Source organism: Astatotilapia calliptera, chromosome 5, assembly GCF_900246225.1.
Source record: "Astatotilapia calliptera chromosome 5, fAstCal1.2, whole genome shotgun sequence".
Taxonomy (NCBI): Eukaryota; Metazoa; Chordata; class Actinopteri; order Cichliformes; family Cichlidae; genus Astatotilapia; species Astatotilapia calliptera.
In genome coordinates this window covers 26226377-26244198 of record NC_039306.1, presented here as the reverse complement: position 1 = coordinate 26244198, position 17822 = coordinate 26226377, and the positions used below count along the sequence as shown (strand labels likewise).

The 17822-nt window shown below is 37.9% G+C and overlaps 2 protein-coding genes and 1 pseudogene across 10 annotated transcripts in view; 2 read left to right on the top strand and 1 right to left on the bottom strand.

The window, feature by feature from the left end:
• The first annotated feature begins 389 nt into the window (after positions 1-389).
• On the top strand, positions 390-2479 carry LOC113022753 (beta-crystallin B3-like; annotated as a pseudogene).
• A 1467-nt stretch (positions 2480-3946) lies between these two features.
• LOC113022752 (sentrin-specific protease 2-like) lies at positions 3947-8754 on the bottom strand. 2 transcript variants are annotated; one of them, XM_026168502.1, is made up of 9 exons: positions 8151-8754; positions 6645-6763; positions 6434-6556; positions 5707-5772; positions 5497-5585; positions 4721-4826; positions 4418-4523; positions 4208-4269; positions 3947-4114 (listed from the first exon to the last, which is right to left on the bottom strand). In XM_026168502.1, the coding sequence occupies exons 1-9, from the start codon at positions 8647-8649 to the stop codon at positions 4022-4024; spliced, it is 1263 nt and encodes a 420-aa protein (XP_026024287.1). In that variant the 5' UTR covers positions 8650-8754; the 3' UTR covers positions 3947-4021. The 2 variants fall into 2 exon arrangements, with proteins under 2 accessions (XP_026024287.1, XP_026024288.1); XM_026168503.1 differs by lacking the exon at positions 8151-8754 and having other exon boundaries at positions 6645-7957.
• Positions 8755-13440: 4686 nt separating this feature from the next.
• cita (citron rho-interacting serine/threonine kinase a) overlaps positions 13441-17822 on the top strand; it is a 41437-nt gene continuing 37055 nt past the window's right edge. For all 8 annotated transcript variants that reach the window (XM_026168499.1, XM_026168501.1, XM_026168495.1 and 5 more), the window contains exons 1-5: positions 13441-13542; positions 13715-13887; positions 14003-14144; positions 14318-14493; positions 16546-16647. In XM_026168499.1, coding sequence (XP_026024284.1) covers positions 13786-13887; positions 14003-14144; positions 14318-14493; positions 16546-16647 — 522 coding nt within the window. In that variant the 5' untranslated portion in view covers positions 13441-13542; positions 13715-13785. The remainder of the gene's footprint in view (positions 13543-13714; positions 13888-14002; positions 14145-14317; positions 14494-16545; positions 16648-17822) is intronic.

The following is a 17822-nucleotide window of genomic DNA, read 5'->3' as shown; positions in this document are numbered from 1 at the left end:
CATCCTTTATGCTCCATTCTGATTCTCAATTTGAACTTCAGGAGGCCGTCTTGACCACATGCCTAAATGCACTTTTTAATGCAGTTTCAGTGTCAATGTGATTGATTGCTTAGATAACAAGCAGTTGAATAGGTGTGCCTAAAAAGTGTTGAGTGACTTCTTCGATTGTGTTTTACAAATCCTTTTGCTCTTGTCGTTTTTTTGGAGTTATTCATAAAAATGTGCCTATTCTTTTGAAATTGCACATAAAGGGAAAATTTGGATGCAATTTCTGTTGGGAACTGGATGAAGAGAAAGGTAAAGAAAGGGGTAGAAGAGTGGAGAGTGGAGAGCAAGATAGCTGGGTGGGGCCAATAGTGCTGAGTGAGACTGATCTCTGTTCATTCTCTTGGCTGGCAGTCAGAGCTTGTACCCACTATAGGATCATGGTCAGGATGGCAGCACAGGCAGAGAGCTGGGCAGCGCTTGCCAGTGTGCCAGGGACAGAGGGCAATCCTATTGAGAAGCAGTGTGATGGACACAATGGGTGCGACAGACTTGCTGCATCAACAGGCTTTTTGCTGCTGTGGCTAGAAATAAACCATAAATACCCCCACTGGCATCCACCAACCGCTCACCAGGCCTCCACACAGATCCTCACTCAGTCACAGACAGAAAGGGCAAAGAAAAGAAAGAGGGAAGACGGAAAACGTGGCTTGTACGGGGTGCATTGAAGCACAAGCCATCAAGGTAAAGAAAAAAAAAGAAAAAGGGAAAAAGAACCAAGATAATTATTTTCCCTTTTTTTTGTTTTCTCTCAAGAACTTCTTCTGTGTGGATCCAGAGGGACTATTAGTGTGCTATTCTAACAGATACAAGTAAGATTTGTGTAAGCTAAACAAAAGTTTGCAGGTTACTTCCTGATTGATTTCTGAACAACAAGATTATGCTAATCTAAACTGTATTATGCAATCCAATCTTGCAGGAAAACCTTTTTCAAGTGCATAAAGTCAATAGCTCATATCTCATCATTTTTATTTGAATGTTTATTTTGTATATCAGGTGTATGTATTTAATCTGACACTAAGCAATGTGATTGTTGTGCTTTGTAGACTAAAAATGACAGACCAGCAGGGAACCCCAGACCAGCTGCCTGCAGAAAAGGGCCAAGGAGGGGCTGGAGCAACATATAAGGTACCAGATTTAACAAGAGGGACTTTTCTGTTAAACAAGCTCAAAAAGACCACGGGCTTATGGACTGCATCATTCAACTGCTCCACCTGTCCCTGTTTTGCAGCTGGTGGTTTTTGAGTATGAGAACTTTCGTGGAAAAAAGGTGGAGCTGTCTGGTGAATGTAAAGATGTGCTGGAGAAGACACAAAGGGTTGGTTCAGTCATTGTGGAGTCGGGACCGTGAGTGACTCAGTTACCCTTCCTTCATTTTCACTGCATGTAGATCCTATTTTGTAGCTGTTACCTTTGCTTTCAACAAATGTGTGCATTTATATGTCTTGCTTATTTTCCATGTTGTCAGATGGGTAGGGTTTGAGCGTCCAAGTTTTGCTGGAGAGCTGTTTGTGCTGGAGAAAGGAGAGTATCCTCGTTGGAGCACCTGGACCAACTGCCAGAGTAGCTACAGCCTGAGCTCCTTTAGGCCTCTGAAAGTGGTATGTACTTGAAATGAAATGAACCTCAGACATTTTGTGATTTTGCAAGGGTTGATGTTAAACATGTGGAAATATACTGTTTTCTGCAGGACAGTGCAGATCACAAGTTACATCTGTTTGAGAATGCTGGCTTTGAAGGCAGAAAAATGGAGATTGTTGATGATGATGTCCCCAGTCTGTGGGCTCATGGTTTCCAAGACCGTGTGGCCAGTGCTAAGGCTGTCAATGGAACGTAAGTTTCACCATTCTCAGTCTCTCACTACAATGATTTCCACTTATCAGAACTGAAGCCATGAAATGTAAGATAGAAGTGCATTTGTGCAAAATGATACTAAATTTGTGTAAAAATCACTGTCCCAGAAATGTGATACTGTTTCTCTTTCTCGTGAAGGTGGGTAGGATACATGTATCCAGGTTACAGAGGGCGCCAGTATGTGTTTGAGCAAGGAGACTTCAAGCACTGGAATGATTGGGGAGCCACTGCACCTCAGATCCAGTCCGTCCGACGTGTGCGGGACATGCAGTGGCATAAGAGAGGGTGCTATATTGCCCCTGCCCCCGCCCCTGCCCCAGCTCCTGGTCCAGCCCCAGCTCCAGCCCCTGGCCCTACACCACCCAATCCTAACCCTATTCCCAACCCCAAATCCCAAACTCAGCCCGAAGCTTAAACTCCCACCTCTGACACCTTCCACAGAAACTGGTGAATGCTGAAGGCAGCTGGCCAGTCCTTAGTCTCTCATTATTAAAGCTCTTTATTGGTTTAGGCTTTTGGAAAACTGGAACTGAAAAAATTAACCATGCATCTCTGTTGGAAATAAAAGTTTTGGCCCTGATTCTGGTTATTTGTAAATTATTCCATGCCATTTATTTTGCATAAATTAATACATGGGATTGGAGTGAGAGTGTTAAAACGATCTGTGCATTAGACAAACAACTTATAAGTATATTAAAATTAAGTAAACAATAATTCAGACCAGAAAGAAATAATTATCAACTATTAGTAATTGGCATTAGAAGGGTGCGTGATGTGAAAAAAAAAAACTTTGTTTTTTTTGTGACACTAGAAATCCTTGCTACACTACCACTGATAACCTGATATTCTTTTTCAATTATTTAGTCACTGTCGACCTGATGTTTGGTTCTTCTGAGTCTTTGAATCTAGTCAGGCCCCGTTTCTTTTTAACTCCGGGGCATTGTAATTAATGCTCATAAAATTTTTGCTATTTTTATACATTTTTTTTTTTTACTATTAGGCACTTGTTAGATTGTAAACTAACTGTGATATTCAGCCACTGTTTTGTTGATAAAAACACGATCAGCCCCCTCTTCAGAACCTTTCCCAGCGTTCCTTGGTGTGCTCAACTCTCATTGGTTAACAACTGCATTTATGCCCGCCCACAGAAAATGGAACATCCAATCAGAACCAAGATTCATTCAGCAGGCTCGTGAGCTGGGCGGGCAACGCGCAAAATTTGAAAGTTGACCGGTGTTGTGCCAAAGTAGTTACCCCCGTCAAAAATTGTTTCCCCATTCACGGGAGCGCGCAAAGTAGGAGGAGCCACTTGCCCAGCTCCGTTCTGTACGCTACTTGTCACTGATCTGCAGTCGACGCGATAAAGAGTAAAAGCTGGAAAACAGCAGACTCGATGAATTTAATATTAGTTTCGTGATATTGTAATGTGCCGTGTGGAAGACAGTTTACCTTATAATGTACACTGAAATAACCTGCTGGGAATACTTTGTCTAGAAAACGACTTTGATACTATAATACTGTAAAACCAGATGCGATCATGGAAACACGTCGCTCTCCAGTGAATTTACACTCGGTTTACACTTTGTAGCGAAGCTATCACGAATGAGTTTATTTGCAAAATCAATCTCAGTATAACCAATAAGTACAGTAACTTTGGAGAAGATGTCTCATTCACAGCAAAAGTTATGGAGGGATACAGATTTTATCAGGCTGTGTGGCATCGGCTGCCAAAATGTGTGCCCCCCCCATCTGTAATCCATATTGCCTTTGCCATCACAAAGGGTATATTTGCCAAATAAGTCACAGTATAACCAATAAGTACAGTAACTTTGGAGACCATGTCTTATTCACAGCAAAAGTTATGGAGGGATACAGATTTTATCAGGCTGTTTGGCATCGGCTGCCAAAATGTGTGCCCCCCCCATCAATAATGCACCTTGGCGTTGCTATCACGAAAGAGTTTATTTGGAAAATAAATAACAGTATAACTAATAACTACAGTAACTTTGGAGACCATTTGGTTTTTTAGACTTCTTAATTTAACATCTACATCTATATATGTAGATATGTGTTCTCGACAATGTGTGCCATAAGAACACTAGCTGTGGACCTTTAGTGTCAACTATGTACAAGCGAGACAAATAAACACATCTTCTGGTGGTGGGCTTTTCACGCAGAGCTGGTGGAACCACCGCAAACACATCTCACACTGAATCTGTAAAAAAATAAATAATTACAAATCCCAATGTTAAAATTTCATTTATGGGAATTGATCATAACATTTAGCAGTCTTTCTTGATGTCATTACCCATTTGTTGTCAGTTTCATGCTCTTCTTCCCCGCAGAAATGACAGATGTTTGTCAAGTCATCTGTTTTAAAAAGTGAAAAAATAGCACATAGAGTATACTACCTACTGCACTTATTACTTCATTCAAACAACTATATGGTTTGTTTCTACAGCCATCATGATGAAAATATTCATGATGTGAGAACACTGAATGGTGGAAAATGAGTTACCTGTCTCTAGGAGAAGAGTGGTGGCAATTTGCAGCCTGTGTGTGTTTATGGCCTTTTTTGTAGACAGAAAGTCTATTGACTCTTTTCGCAAGATCTTTTCAGCAAACTGAACAAGAGATTCGAAGATGACTAAATAGGCTAATATCGTAAATGTTATTTTATAGTAATTTGTTTCCTGTGAATCAATTTCTTTCTTTTATTGTGTAATTATCTTATATTCCTTTTCCTGTCATTAACATTTATTACAACACAACATTTCCAATATTCTCGTATATATGTATGTATTACGGTTAAGACTCGTACTTTCAATGCAAAGACTCCACATGAGGTAGCGTCCACTTGTTTTGGGTGTTTGACTGTGTCACAAGTCCATCTTGAGACGTTGCATCCTTTTTTTCGCATGAATGCCCTGAAAGACAAGTACAATAAAAACAAATAACATGTTTTAAAATTTTGGTGACACAAGAAGGTGAACAGTATGGAGAGCTTAAGTGTCTGTTGAACATCAAGTTAAGAACTGACCACATGTTTTGTTAAAATCATTACTTTTTAAAAGTCTACAACGCATTTCCGTGGACAATTACTTCTGCTTTTTTTCCCGTTTCCGCCCATGATATAGAAATCAATCACTTACACAGTACACTTTGAAGAGATGTGGAGGAGGAGCAAAGATGAAATTCACACATGTATAACCTATGTGAAATTATTTTAGACATTTGTCTGATGTTTTAGTGCTAAACCTCCGCAACACTTTATGCAACTACTAAACATTATTCTCCCCATGCTATATTTTCTAATGTAAAAACATCATCTCATACAGACATCAGGTCCTCAAATAAACATTGAAACATGGGGAGACTTCTCTTTAAAGGCAAAATTAACCCATAACACCACAATATCAGAAGGCTAACACAAAAATTCAAACCTGTTGCTGCTATTTTTTTAATTTTGAGTGCCAATTTTTTTTTAATTTTTTTTGATTGACATCATACTTATAATTGTCATAATAAACACATAAATAACAACAGCAACAAAGCGTTTAATAAAGGGTCAAAATAAATTTCAACATTTATCCTTACCTTGTTGATTCCAAACAATTTTGGATACCTTGTTTAGTTTCTCCGAGTGGATCAAGATACAGTGACTTCTTTTCTTGTGGGTAAATGACCTACAGTAAAATTATGTGGAGAATTACATGTAATAATTCAAGAGTTAAGATTATCTGCATGCCATGCATTTGTCTTATAAAACTGATTTGATGAATATTGTAAAAGCAATTATTTTTTTACCACTAATGTCCAGTGATGATGTTCATTTACAATTCCCAGAATGACTTCATGCTCCATGGGTTTGATCTTAAATTGAAACAAAACAATAAAAATATTCACTTCAGAAAGAAATGCAATAACATGTTGTTTAGAGTCCTTTCTTATTAAAGCAATTTATGATATATTATATATCATCCACTTATAAAGTACTGTGCGAAAGCCATGATTCACCCCTCATTTCTTTAACCTGTGCAAGAAGCTGGACTATCTTATATTTTTTATAAGTGGTTTTGCACATTACTTCCTCCAAGACTAATAAAGGTCTTTCTAAGGATTTTTTTTGGACATGGAGTTCATTTTCAATCATTTTCAATGCGATCCTTTTACCATCTGCAGAATAATGTTTAATGCTTTCTTAAGCCTCTTTAACAGTGACGTAAGAATCACTTGATAATAAAAAGGTACCTATTAAAGAGATGAAGCAGTGTTGATGATTTCAAAAGAGATATTAGCCCAAATGTTTGAAAATTTCAAATCAAGCATTGATTGGAGTGTGTACAAAAAGAGGAGGAAACCAGACAAGCAGAGAACAAAAGAGAACTGTCAAGTCTGATAAACTATCCACATCTACTAACCCCAGTCTCAATTTATTCTTTCAGCATAAGCTGTTATCCAATCTAAATCTGGATGTGGATATGATCAGAGGTACTTAAACAATACACACAAGATTCTTTCTAGAGATACCTACCTTGAGTCTTGGAGCTTTTCTCTTCCAAATGGCAGTCATTGAAAATGAATCAATGAATGCTGCTTTTGCTGAATTATGACGATTGCATTGTCTCACCATGATCTCAAGATATGCATTAATAGACTGCGAATACAAAATGTAAACATTTGTTAACTGTTGTCAATGAATAAAACACTGATAGTTGCATTGTTGTCAGTAAAGATCAATGTACCTCACTTTCCAACTCCATGTCTGGACCAATTTGTTGGATATCCCAGTAGAATAATTTGTAAGCACCAATTCTGGAGAGTAGAATGTGAGGACTCTTTCCAGCCCAGGCATCCATTATATCTACAAAAAGTAATGAGAAAAAGAGATAAGTCAGCAGGACTAAATGTAAATCAAAATTTCAAATGCATAATTTCTTATGTAGTTGTCTGACAAAAGACGTGTTTCAGGGTAAATACTTACTGTTTCAGGGTAAAGACGCTGATAAAATGGGCACATGGTTTAACATTGTATTTTGTTAAAAAAAAAAGGAGAACTTAAATTTGCTTTTATTTGGGGGTAAAGTTACACTTACAATGTTCTACAAAGAAATTTAAATAAATTCATATTAATAAAAGAAAAGAAATTTAAATACATAGCAATAGAAATGCTCTTGCCCCCTATCATATCTTTTTCCAGCAAAAACACCTATTACAACAATTTTTTAAAATTATGTTTAGTTGCAGCTACATGACTATATTTTAAAATACTCAGGCTCAAGGCTTGCACCTGTGGCCTTTACTATTACATAACCTTTTCTGGAAAAATGTTATTTTTCTCCTCCAAAACTAGTTTTATTATCTGTAAAATAGAGTGTCAATTTTTGGGCTGTTAAAAGCAGCGTCTTAAAGAGTATTTGATCTTTCGAACTGTTGCTGGCAGGCAGTCATCATCACAACATTAATATACTTCTTGTAGTGGGCATTCTATGTCACTAGCAGCATATATGACAGCAATTTTGGAAAAGAAGAAAATGAAGAACATACACTACTAGTCAAAATTTGGGACACACCTTCCCATTCAGTGTTTTTCTGTGTGTTCATGCTTTTCATGCAGTGACAATCATCTTAGGTGACTACCCCATGAAGCTCACTGACAGAAGGCCTAGAGTGTGCAAAGCAGTGATCAAAGCAAAGGGTGGCTAATTTGAAGAATCTAATATATAAAATATATTTTTGGTTCTTTCATACTTTTTGGTTTACTACATCATTTGTGTTAGGGTTAGTGCTCCATATGTGTCCATTCATAGTTTTGATGCCTCGAGTTCTAATCAACAATGAATCTACAAAATAGACAAGGAAATTAAGAAGCAACATTAAAATGAAGGTGTGTCCAAACTTTTCACTCTTAGTGTACATCAGATGTACAATATCAATCATGAACATTCTGGGTTACACAACAACAAAAGAAAGATTCACAGTTTTGAAGGACTCACTTTTTCATTTGTGTAATTTTACACATGTGGCTTACATCCTTTTACAAGTTTTCTATAATGTTTTGCCCCATGAATGTTTTTTTAAAGCATTAACATATTGTTAAATTTAAATATTCTGTTAGGAAATATACCTAACAAAATCTTTTTAAAGGTGTAAAATTTCCTATGCCATGATCTACAGAGTAATGAAACAAACACTGTCATAGGAACAAAAGTCCTTTTTTAAAAAAATAAAAAAATATTATATTTATTTACATTTCTCTGCAACTGTTGGTTCTATGGTTTGTGCTGTAGATTGCTGGGCTGTAATCTGTGGAGCTGAGGCTTGTGTGGTTGTAGCATTTGGAGCTGTGGTCTGTGAGGCCTGGTCTGCTGTTATGGTCTTTGAGGCTGGGTCGGCTGCTGTTTTGGATTCGGTTTGTAGAGCTGTAGCGTGTTCTGGTGCTGTAGCACTTGTGGCTGGTTCTGGTGGTTCGTTGTCTTTCTGTGCTGTTGCTCCTGACTCTGGTTCTGATACCGTTATTGGTATACCTTGTGGAACTGGAAATGGATGTTTAGTTTGAACTGGTAGTGATGTAAGTGATGCCATTGGTGCTGTAGCCTGTGTAGCTCTAGGAGGAGGTGCTGGTGCTACCGCCACTGGTGCTGCTGTAGCCTGTGAAGCTAGAGCAGATGCTGGTGCTGCTTGACCTGGTTGTGCTGTTAGTAATGTGGCTGCTGTTTTCTTTAAACCCCGGTGTGGCACTCTTGGCATGCGGTCTTTGCTTAACTTTAGTTGGTCAATATTTACTTTTGGAATGATTGTCCCATTGGAATCCTGAAGATCTGCACTTTTACCTTGGATTGCTGTAATAATGTAAGGGCCTAAAAGTTTGCTTCAAGTTTCCCCCCTTTCCTCTGCTGGCTTCTTATGTTAGCTCTTAAAACTTTGTCACCAACTTTGAAGACGACATCTCTCTTCATCATTTTTATTTTGCCCTTTGTTTTTTCCTGAGCTTTGACCACGTTGTCCTTCACCAGTTCCAACAGTTTTTGATGCTTTTGAATGTCTTCCGACACCTCCTCCTGCCCCACAATGTCTTCCACAGTCTCATCAACCTTTGAATCAAAAGACATGTCTATCATTACTATAATTTGTGTAAGATACACAGATAATACATAAAAGAACTGAGAAATACAGTGAAAATTTACATTAAGTGTCTTTGGTAAGGTTTTAAGACACAATGTATTTCTGGCAAAGCTTCAGTGTATCCTGGGATTGATTGGACATGAAGAAAACTGTTATTGAGGGGTGGAACAATCCATAGAAATATTCAGTGTTGTTGTCCTTTTATGGCAGTGACATAGCATCCATTGAAACTGATCTGCCTGCGCCTCAAAAACTAAAAAAGTTTCATTGTGTGGGATTTCCGTGTAGTTTGTCACAGACAAAAAGACATACCATGAACTCTTCTGGGATTTCGGAAGGATAGCGAGCCTCTCTGCCGAACATTAGGTAGTAAGGCGAGTATTTGGTGGTCACTTGTTTTTTAGTTCTGAGTCCAAACATTACAGCATCCAGGTACTCATCCCACATTTGTGGTTGGTTGCCAATGACTTTACACAGGGCTCTGACAATGAAAGCACATAGAAGACATTCATATGAAAGATCATTTACAGTTTTTAATAGTTTAATGTCATGCATTAATGTTTTGTTTGAAGGGAACCCCCATAAATGTATAACATGTACTCCAAGAATTTACCTCTGGATGGTGCCATTCATTTTCTCCACCAGCCCATTCGTTTGAGGGTGATAGGGGGAGCAGAGGCTTCTTTTAATTTTTAACAGTCCACAAACCCTTTTGTTGAGCTGCAAAATAAAGTTATATACACTGGCTATAAGCACATTACAATAAGAATTTAAATAAACAGCTGTCATACTAATATCTCAACAACAGATTTATAAAGACCAGAAAATTAACCATTTTCAAAAAATTATTCAAATATGAGTTCACATATTTTTGCCAAAGACTAAAGTACTTACAGAATTGACAAATTCTTTGCCTTGGTCAGTAAGAATCCTTTTCGGGGCTTCGAACTGGTGGACGAATTTTATGAGACAGTTTGTCACTTCCACGGCTGATTTTGACTTTAAAGGGTATGCTTGTGGCCATTTTGTAAAATAATCAATAAAAACACATATGTATTGATGTCCATTGTTGGTTTCAGTAAGTTTTCCAATGAGGTCCATCCCAACCAGTTCAAATGGCTGAGAGACCTTAAAAAGAAAATCATAGTTAAGTTAATAATACTGAAATTACACAGAATGCTAGTCTACTGTTATAATTTTTTCAAGTATATAATCAGTAGGTTTCTAAGCAATGAAAACATTGTGTGATTAAATGTGATTATTTGCTATGGTCGATGACTAACCTTTATCGGAATGTATTCTGCTGGTTTTTTAATTGTTGCAGCACTTGCCTGGCAAAGTGCGCACTGTGAAACCTAATCAAAAATAAAAGCAATTCAATAACAAACACAATAGTTGATGATCAAGGTTTACATAACTTATTTTGAGAGATACAGAAACATTGCTGTGTTCCTCTTAAAATAATTTAGCTGTAGTTGAATTACATAGAGTTTGTTTTGGAGTACCCACCCAATTATTGATGTCGACTGACATCCCTGGCCAGTAGAACCGCTTTGAAATGGCTTCTCTTGTTTTTGTTTGCCCGCAATGGGCCCCAGTAGGACTGGCATGAAAATCTGAAAAAATTGTGTTTGCCTCATCAGCCCCACAGACTACCGTTGTCTTTATGGTTTTGTCTGTGCCTTTGTAGCGCCAGTAAAACAGCTGCTCCCCTAAACATAAACAAGAAAATAGAAAAGTTTATTATAGCTGTTTAAACCACGACAGGTCTATATGTGGTAAAAGTCATGACAATACATCTTGAATGTAATGAATCAATTATTTATGTGATATAATTTGGGGGTGACTATTGGACTGGTTCTCTATATTTATGACAGTATGACTACTTCAGAAACCAAAAAGATTATGCCACACACAAGACTGTATTACTGATACTAAAAAAAGTGATGGGTGTGTAAAGTAATTATGACTAATGGCCTTCAGATATCATGGATTTATTTTTAATACAAATATCAATTCGAAGTAGTTTAATTCCAAATTTCCTGCTGTCAGTAATTTTCCACATATGTAATTTAAAGACATAAAGACATAACAGTGGGTACACCTGCGTAAATGGGTGTGGCACATACCACTCCAAAAGTAATTACGACGTAATATATTGTAGTTAAGCTATAAAAGGACAAAAACAGTTCTTAGTTAACGCTGTCTACTTAATAGCAAACCTTAAAACTTTTACTTTAATAAACGCACATGTGCCTATTAACCGGGGTTAACTAGGTCAAAGAAAGGTCAAGCTAATTAAATCGGTTAGTGCAAATTAAGACTACACATTATGCCATTGTATATGTATTAATATATATGTATTGATGACATTTATAAACGCTACAAAGTTGCAGTTATTACCTTCAATGTCGTAAATAGCAGCTTTTCTTCGGAGAAGAAATTTCTCTTTCTTCGTGAAAAGCGCTGGATACTCGCCTTTCAGTTTATATGCAACCAAAATCTTGTACTCGTCTGGTTCCATCCTCTTGTGGTGTTTGTTATTTTCGAAAACAAATTGTAATGTAATCTTTTAGTTAGCTCAGAGGCACTCTGGTTTTCGGTTCGTGCGCACAATGTGAGCTAATTTGCATAATTGATTAGGAAAACCCACGTGACCGGAGATTTTGGAAAAATTTGACAATGTCGGAGTCGAGTAGGCCTACGAAAGGTTGGCCAAAACTAACTTGCCAACTTTTGAAAAGCCCTGTTACTTACAAAGACGATAAATATATATATTTAAATGTTGTTTTAAATTTTATTTATTTACAAAGAAAAACTCTGCCAATGTGCATCATCATAGAAAGGGGGGGGGCACACATTTTGGCAGCCGATGCCAAACAGCCTGATAAAATCTGTATCCCTCCATAACTTTTGCTGTGAATGAGACATGGTCTCCAAAGTTACTGTACTTATTGGTTATACTGTGACTTATTTGGCAAATATACCCTTTGTGATGGCAAAGGCAATATGGATTACAGATGGGGGGGGCACACATTTTGGCAGCCGATGCCACACAGCCTGATAAAATCTGTATCCCTCCATAACTTTTGCTGTGAATGAGACATGGTCTCCAAAGTTACTGTACTTATTGGTTATACTGTGACCTATTTGGCAAATATACCCTCTGTGATGGCAAAGGCAATATGGATTACAGATGGGGGGGGCACACATTTTGGCAGCCGATGCCATACAGCCTGATAAAATCTGTATCCCTCCATAACTTTTGCTGTGAATGAGACATCTTCTCCAAAGTTACTGTACTTATTGGTTATACTGTGACTTATTTGGCAAATATACCCTTTGTGATGGCAAAGGCAATATGGATTACAGATGGGGGGGGGCACACATTTTGGCAGCCGATGCCACACAGCCTGATAAAATCTGTATCCCTCCATAACTTTTGCTGTGAATGAGACATGGTCTCCAAAGTTACTGTACTTATTGGTTATACTGTGACTTATTTGGCAAATATACCCTTTGTGATGGCAAAGGCAATATGGATTACAAATGGGGGGGGCACACATTTTGGCAGCCGATGCCATACAGCCTGATAAAATCTGTATCCCTCCATAACTTTTGCTGTGAATGAGACATCTTCTCCAAAGTTACTGTACTTATTGGTTATACTGTGACCTATTTGGCAAATATACCCTCTGTGATGGCAAAGGCAATATGGATTACAGATGGGGGGGGCACACATTTTGGCAGCCGATGCCACACAGCCTGATAAAATCTGTATCCCTCCATAACTTTTGCTGTGAATGAGACATCTTCTCCAAAGTTACTGTACTTATTGGTTATACTGTGACCTGTTTGGCAAATATACCCTCTGTGATGGCAAAGGCAATATGGATTACAGATGGGGGGGGGCACACATTTTGGCAGCCGATGCCACACAGCCTGATAAAATCTGTATCCCTCCATAACTTTTGCTGTGAATGAGACATCTTCTCCAAAGTTACTGTACTTATTGGTTATACTGAGATTGATTTTGCAAATAAACTCATTCGTGATAGCTTCGCTACAAAGTGTAAACCGAGTGTAAATTCACTGGAGAGCGACGTGTTTCCATGATCGCATCTGGTTTTACAGTATTATAGTATCAAAGTCGTTTTCTAGACAAAGTATTCCCAGCAGGTTATTTCAGTGTACATTATAAGGTAAACTGTCTTCCACACGGCACATTACAATATCACGAAACTAATATTAAATTCATCGAGTCTGCTGTTTTCCAGCTTTTACTCTTTATCGCGTCGACTGCAGATCAGTGACAAGTAGCGTACAGAACGGAGCTGGGCAAGTGGCTCCTCCTACTTTGCGCGCTCCCGTGAATGGGGAAACAATTTTTGACGGGGGTAACTACTTTGGCACAACACCGGAAACAGGGTGGCTGTGTAGAAAATAGTGTGCTCTTAAGCACATAAATATGCCTATATAACTTAGAAAGAGTATAATAGCTACCTAAACGACTAGCTGGTGAGTAATTTCCTAACAGACCGCTTTAATTTTATTCATATGTCAAGAGTGTTTCGTCTTTAATGTTGTTTTATAAGCTAAGTTAGAAAGCGAACGTTACCCACCGTTAGCTTAGCGCGCTAAAGGGGGGCATGTTGTTGACACCAAGTGACAGCTTTTCCTTGGTCTGTAGGTATCAATATTTCGTTAATGCCCTGGATTTAAATCTCGACTTGCTACCTGCTTTTATGCTGTGAAGAGACCATGCTGAAGTTTAAATACGTGAGTCAGGGAAACCTGAAAACACCGTCTTCCTCTGCTGACCCTATCACTAGCCGCAGCTCACGACTCAACCAGCTGTTTCAGGTAAAGTAATGGATCAGTTTAGGTGTAGTTTCGATCTCTTAAAATTCAGTTTAAATACATCCCGAATAGCAGACTCCTGTGAATTCCACTTTTCTTGTTTGTGTATTGTTTTCAGGGACGACTGAGTCTGTGTGGGGAGCAGGGAGGATGCACTTTAGGTCGGGAAGAGTTTCTGGAGGCTTTGCTGCTTCTCTACCAAGAGTGCACTTCCCCAGAACTTATGAAGATACATCATGTGGCAAACTTCGTCAATAAATGTAAGCATACATTTTAAATATGAGCAAGATTTGTTTGTTTTATTTATCAGTCATATCCGTTTTAACAAAACCTGATTATATCATAAAGGTTTTACTTCAAATTTTGAAGCCATAAAGGGTGAAAAAGTTGTTTGTGCTGTGCTGAGCTGAGCTGTTCGTGCTTTTTGAAACAGTTTCTGAAGTTGTCTCGGAGCTGCGGGCCCTACAGCCCAGGCTTCAAGACTTTGACCTGCATGCAGTGGTGGGTCGGGGTCGTTTTGCTGAAGTCCGAGTTGTCCGGGAGAAGGCTACTGGAGGTGTTTGTGCACTTAAAGTCATGAAGAAGACAGTTTTACGCACTCAAGAAAATGTAAGTTTCGTCCTCTAAGAACTACATCGTACCAGAGAGTTTTGATATCCATGTCTGGGACACAAAAAGGAAATTTTGGTAGTTTGCTATTTATTTGTTAATAGTTTTTTTTCCAGAAGGAAAACCAGAGGTGGGAGTAATAAAATAAATGTATGCTGGTTCCATTTAAAGTTGTGTGAAAAAGAAAGTTTTAAGGATTCCACTGTAGCAGTCTTGTGCACTTAACAGTTTTGTAGCTTTACAACGTTGCTTCTGTTTGCAGAGGTTTGTGAAAATTTGTTTATGCACAGCAAATAAATGTCTGGGTTCCTCTAGACACTTCAGTCTAGTTGAGGACTGGACCATTGCAACACCTTGATTCTTTTCTTTTTTAGTCATTCGGTTGTAGATTTGTTGCTTTGCTTGGTGTCATTGTTACGTTACATGACCTAGTTTGGGTGTAGCTTTAGCTTTTGGACAGATGTCCTTACTCTCAATCGTCAATACTTTGGCATACAGAGGAGTTCATAGCTACTTCCCACTGCACGCACCCCAGGTACTGTGGGTGAAATAAAAGCCCAAATCATCAGCCTCTAGAACTCCATTTGAGGCATTTTTGTTGATATGCTGTCTTTGATGTTCACCAGTTGTGGTGCTGTGCATTATAGCCAAGCATGTCCACTTTCGTCTTGTCTGTCTGAAGGATATTGCTCTTGAAATCTTGTGGTTTGTTCAGATTCAACTTTGCAAACCTAAACTGAGCTACCATCTTCTTTTTAGATGGGCATTTTCAAATAAGACATACTTCTTCACTCTTTTTTTTTTTAGTTGTGTTGTTACAAACTTTAACATGTTAACTCGAGCCTGAGATGTAGCCCTTTTGTTTTGTTTTTTGAAATTTCTTTGAATATTGGGCCATCTGACCTTTGGATTACTTTGTTGAACTTGTTTTTGCAGAGGTGGTCACATTTGCTGGTGATCAGCAGCATCTGCCTGCTACTTACCCTCTTAATTCCTACACAGTAAGGGTGTACTTCACTGAAAAAAACGTTCTTTTTCTCAAGACTGTAGCTTTTGTTTCAGGATTTCTTTGAATACACTGTCATAGATTAGTGGAACAAATGCCCATTATTAATGTTTAATTAATGTTTATAATACCACTTGTGGTTTGCTCACTACCACAAGTGGAAACCCTATAAAACGGGTAGATTTAGAGTCCGTCTAATGGGAGTGGAAAGGTTCATGTACTTGAGATGGATTTCTGTCAGAATGAAATTCACTGAGAACAATCATGTAATAATAGCATTTATTGAAAAGTATTTATTTAATTATTTTAACACAGAGACAACTATTCACTCTCATATTCAGACCGATGAGCAATTTAGAAACACCAGTTAACCTGGATGCATGGGATAATTATTTTATCTTTTTTTTTTTTGTTATAATAGTCCTCTAATAAAATGATTTCCTCAGGAGTATTGAAGTGTATAAAGAATAAGGGGCTTGAATTTTTCACTTTCACATTTACTACACAAGTACTGTTAACTGTGTCTCAGCTACTTGGTGTTTCAAATTTGTACTCCTAAAAAAGTCCACTGGAGAGTGCTGTAGGGCTAAGCACAACAAATGTCACTTGGATCCAATATTTCACAGCTGTGCTCTCTGGCATATGACTAATCGGACAGATCTCCGTCAGAATAGTACATGAGCTGTGACACAAAGGGAGCTGAAGAATGAACAGTTTTAATGAACAAGAAATGTCTTCTTCGTGCCACCTGTGACAGTTTAGTGTAATTTAGTCTCATCTGTCGCTTATAAAAAGAGGGAACAAGAACTGAAGCTAGACGAGAAAGGCAAGAATTCTAATCACCAGAAAAAGTAGATTTTTTTTCACAGTTTTATCTGAAATAAAATGCAATTACATTTAACCCACATTCAGTTTCTTAATATGGAAGTTTCTGTGTTTCAGGCACATCTGTTTATATGGCCATTATACTAATCACAGTGTATATTTGTATTGCTTACATTTCAAACAGTATAACTGCTCATTGCTCACCTTCTAACTCTTCAAAGGTGATTTTTCATGAAGAGGAGCGGAGGATCTTGGCTCTGAACAGTAGTCCCTGGATCCCACAGCTGCTGTATGCCTTCCAGGATAAAGATGATGTTTACCTGGTGAGACTGCGGCACATGTTTCTTTTTTTTCTTTTTTATCTTAATGATGAATTGAAATGACTAGTTTGCTAATTTTTTCTGAATCAAAAGAATATTTTAAGGATCTTTTGTAACACACAGAGAAAATGGCACACACACAACATACTGTACTTACTAATACAATATTTGTGCTATATTTGATGTATAAAGCAAAGGCCTTGTATTTTGTAGTGTAGGCCTCGATGTAGTGTTAGTCCCAGTGTTACAAAATAGTACTGACCGTATAGTGACTGGTCATAGTAGATAGCTGCCCTTCCCTAAGCCTGGTTCTGCCTGAGGTGTCTTCCTGTTAAAAGTGAGTTTTTCCTTCCTACTGTTCCATAGTGTTTGCTCAGAGGGGGTTGTTTGACTGTTGGGGGGTTTCTGTATATATATATAGTAGGGTCTTTACCTTGCAATATAAAGGCCCTTGAGGCAACTCCTGTTGTGATTTGGTGCTATGAAACAAAAAATTGAGTTGGTATGACATATTAGCTTTCACTCAAAGTATCATAAGCACACTGTGTATTCCCCCAAACTCTAAAATTATACTGTGGGGAAAATGGCTAGACTCAGAAGTAAAACAAACACCCACACTATACATGAACCCTAGAAATACAATCATCAAAATTTGCCTATTGTTACCTGCTTTCTATCTTTGATTTTCAAAATTTGACCAACAAAACTGGCAGTCACTCAAAGTGGCATGTGAAGGAGGAATTATAAAATGACCAATCTGTTTGTACAAGAAAAATATTTTGTAGCAGGGGAAAAAAGGTTTCATCCTTAAGTCGTTATTTTTGCCATCAGTACGTTCCACAGTGACCAGGATTTTTTTCATGATAAATCACATCATTCATTACTGACTCCTCCTGTGGCTTTTTAGATGCTGTGCTTGGTTTTAGTTTTTCTTGAAATTAAAAGCTTACTGCAACTAACAAAACAGTATCACATTTTTTTAAGCTATCACTGTGAAAAATAAGGAGGGAAATCAGAAACTAAACTTACTGTTTACCATTTAAAACACTCAGTGAATGTATACTCTTTATGCTGCATTATTGTATGAGTAACTAATTAAAGGGGGAAACGTATCCCTTTTAATAATGCAATCTTAGCACTTTGTCAGTTACAGTTAGCTGTTAAACTTACAATGAATC

What these genes read in the sequence shown, in the direction of transcription:
- LOC113022752 (XM_026168502.1), bottom strand. Translation starts at nt 8,649, where the DNA reads ATGCCAAGAGTGCCACACCGGGGTTTAAAGAAAACAGCAGCCACATTA. An exon ending in GTGGAGTCTTTGCATTGAAA is followed by an intron (nt 4,524 to 4,720) that starts GTACGAGTCTTA and finishes TCTCTTGTTCAG; the next exon opens with TTTGCTGAAAAGATCTTGCG. An exon ending in ATGAAACTGACAACAAATGG is followed by an intron (nt 4,115 to 4,207) that starts GTAATGACATCA and finishes ATTTTTTTACAG; the next exon opens with ATTCAGTGTGAGATGTGTTT.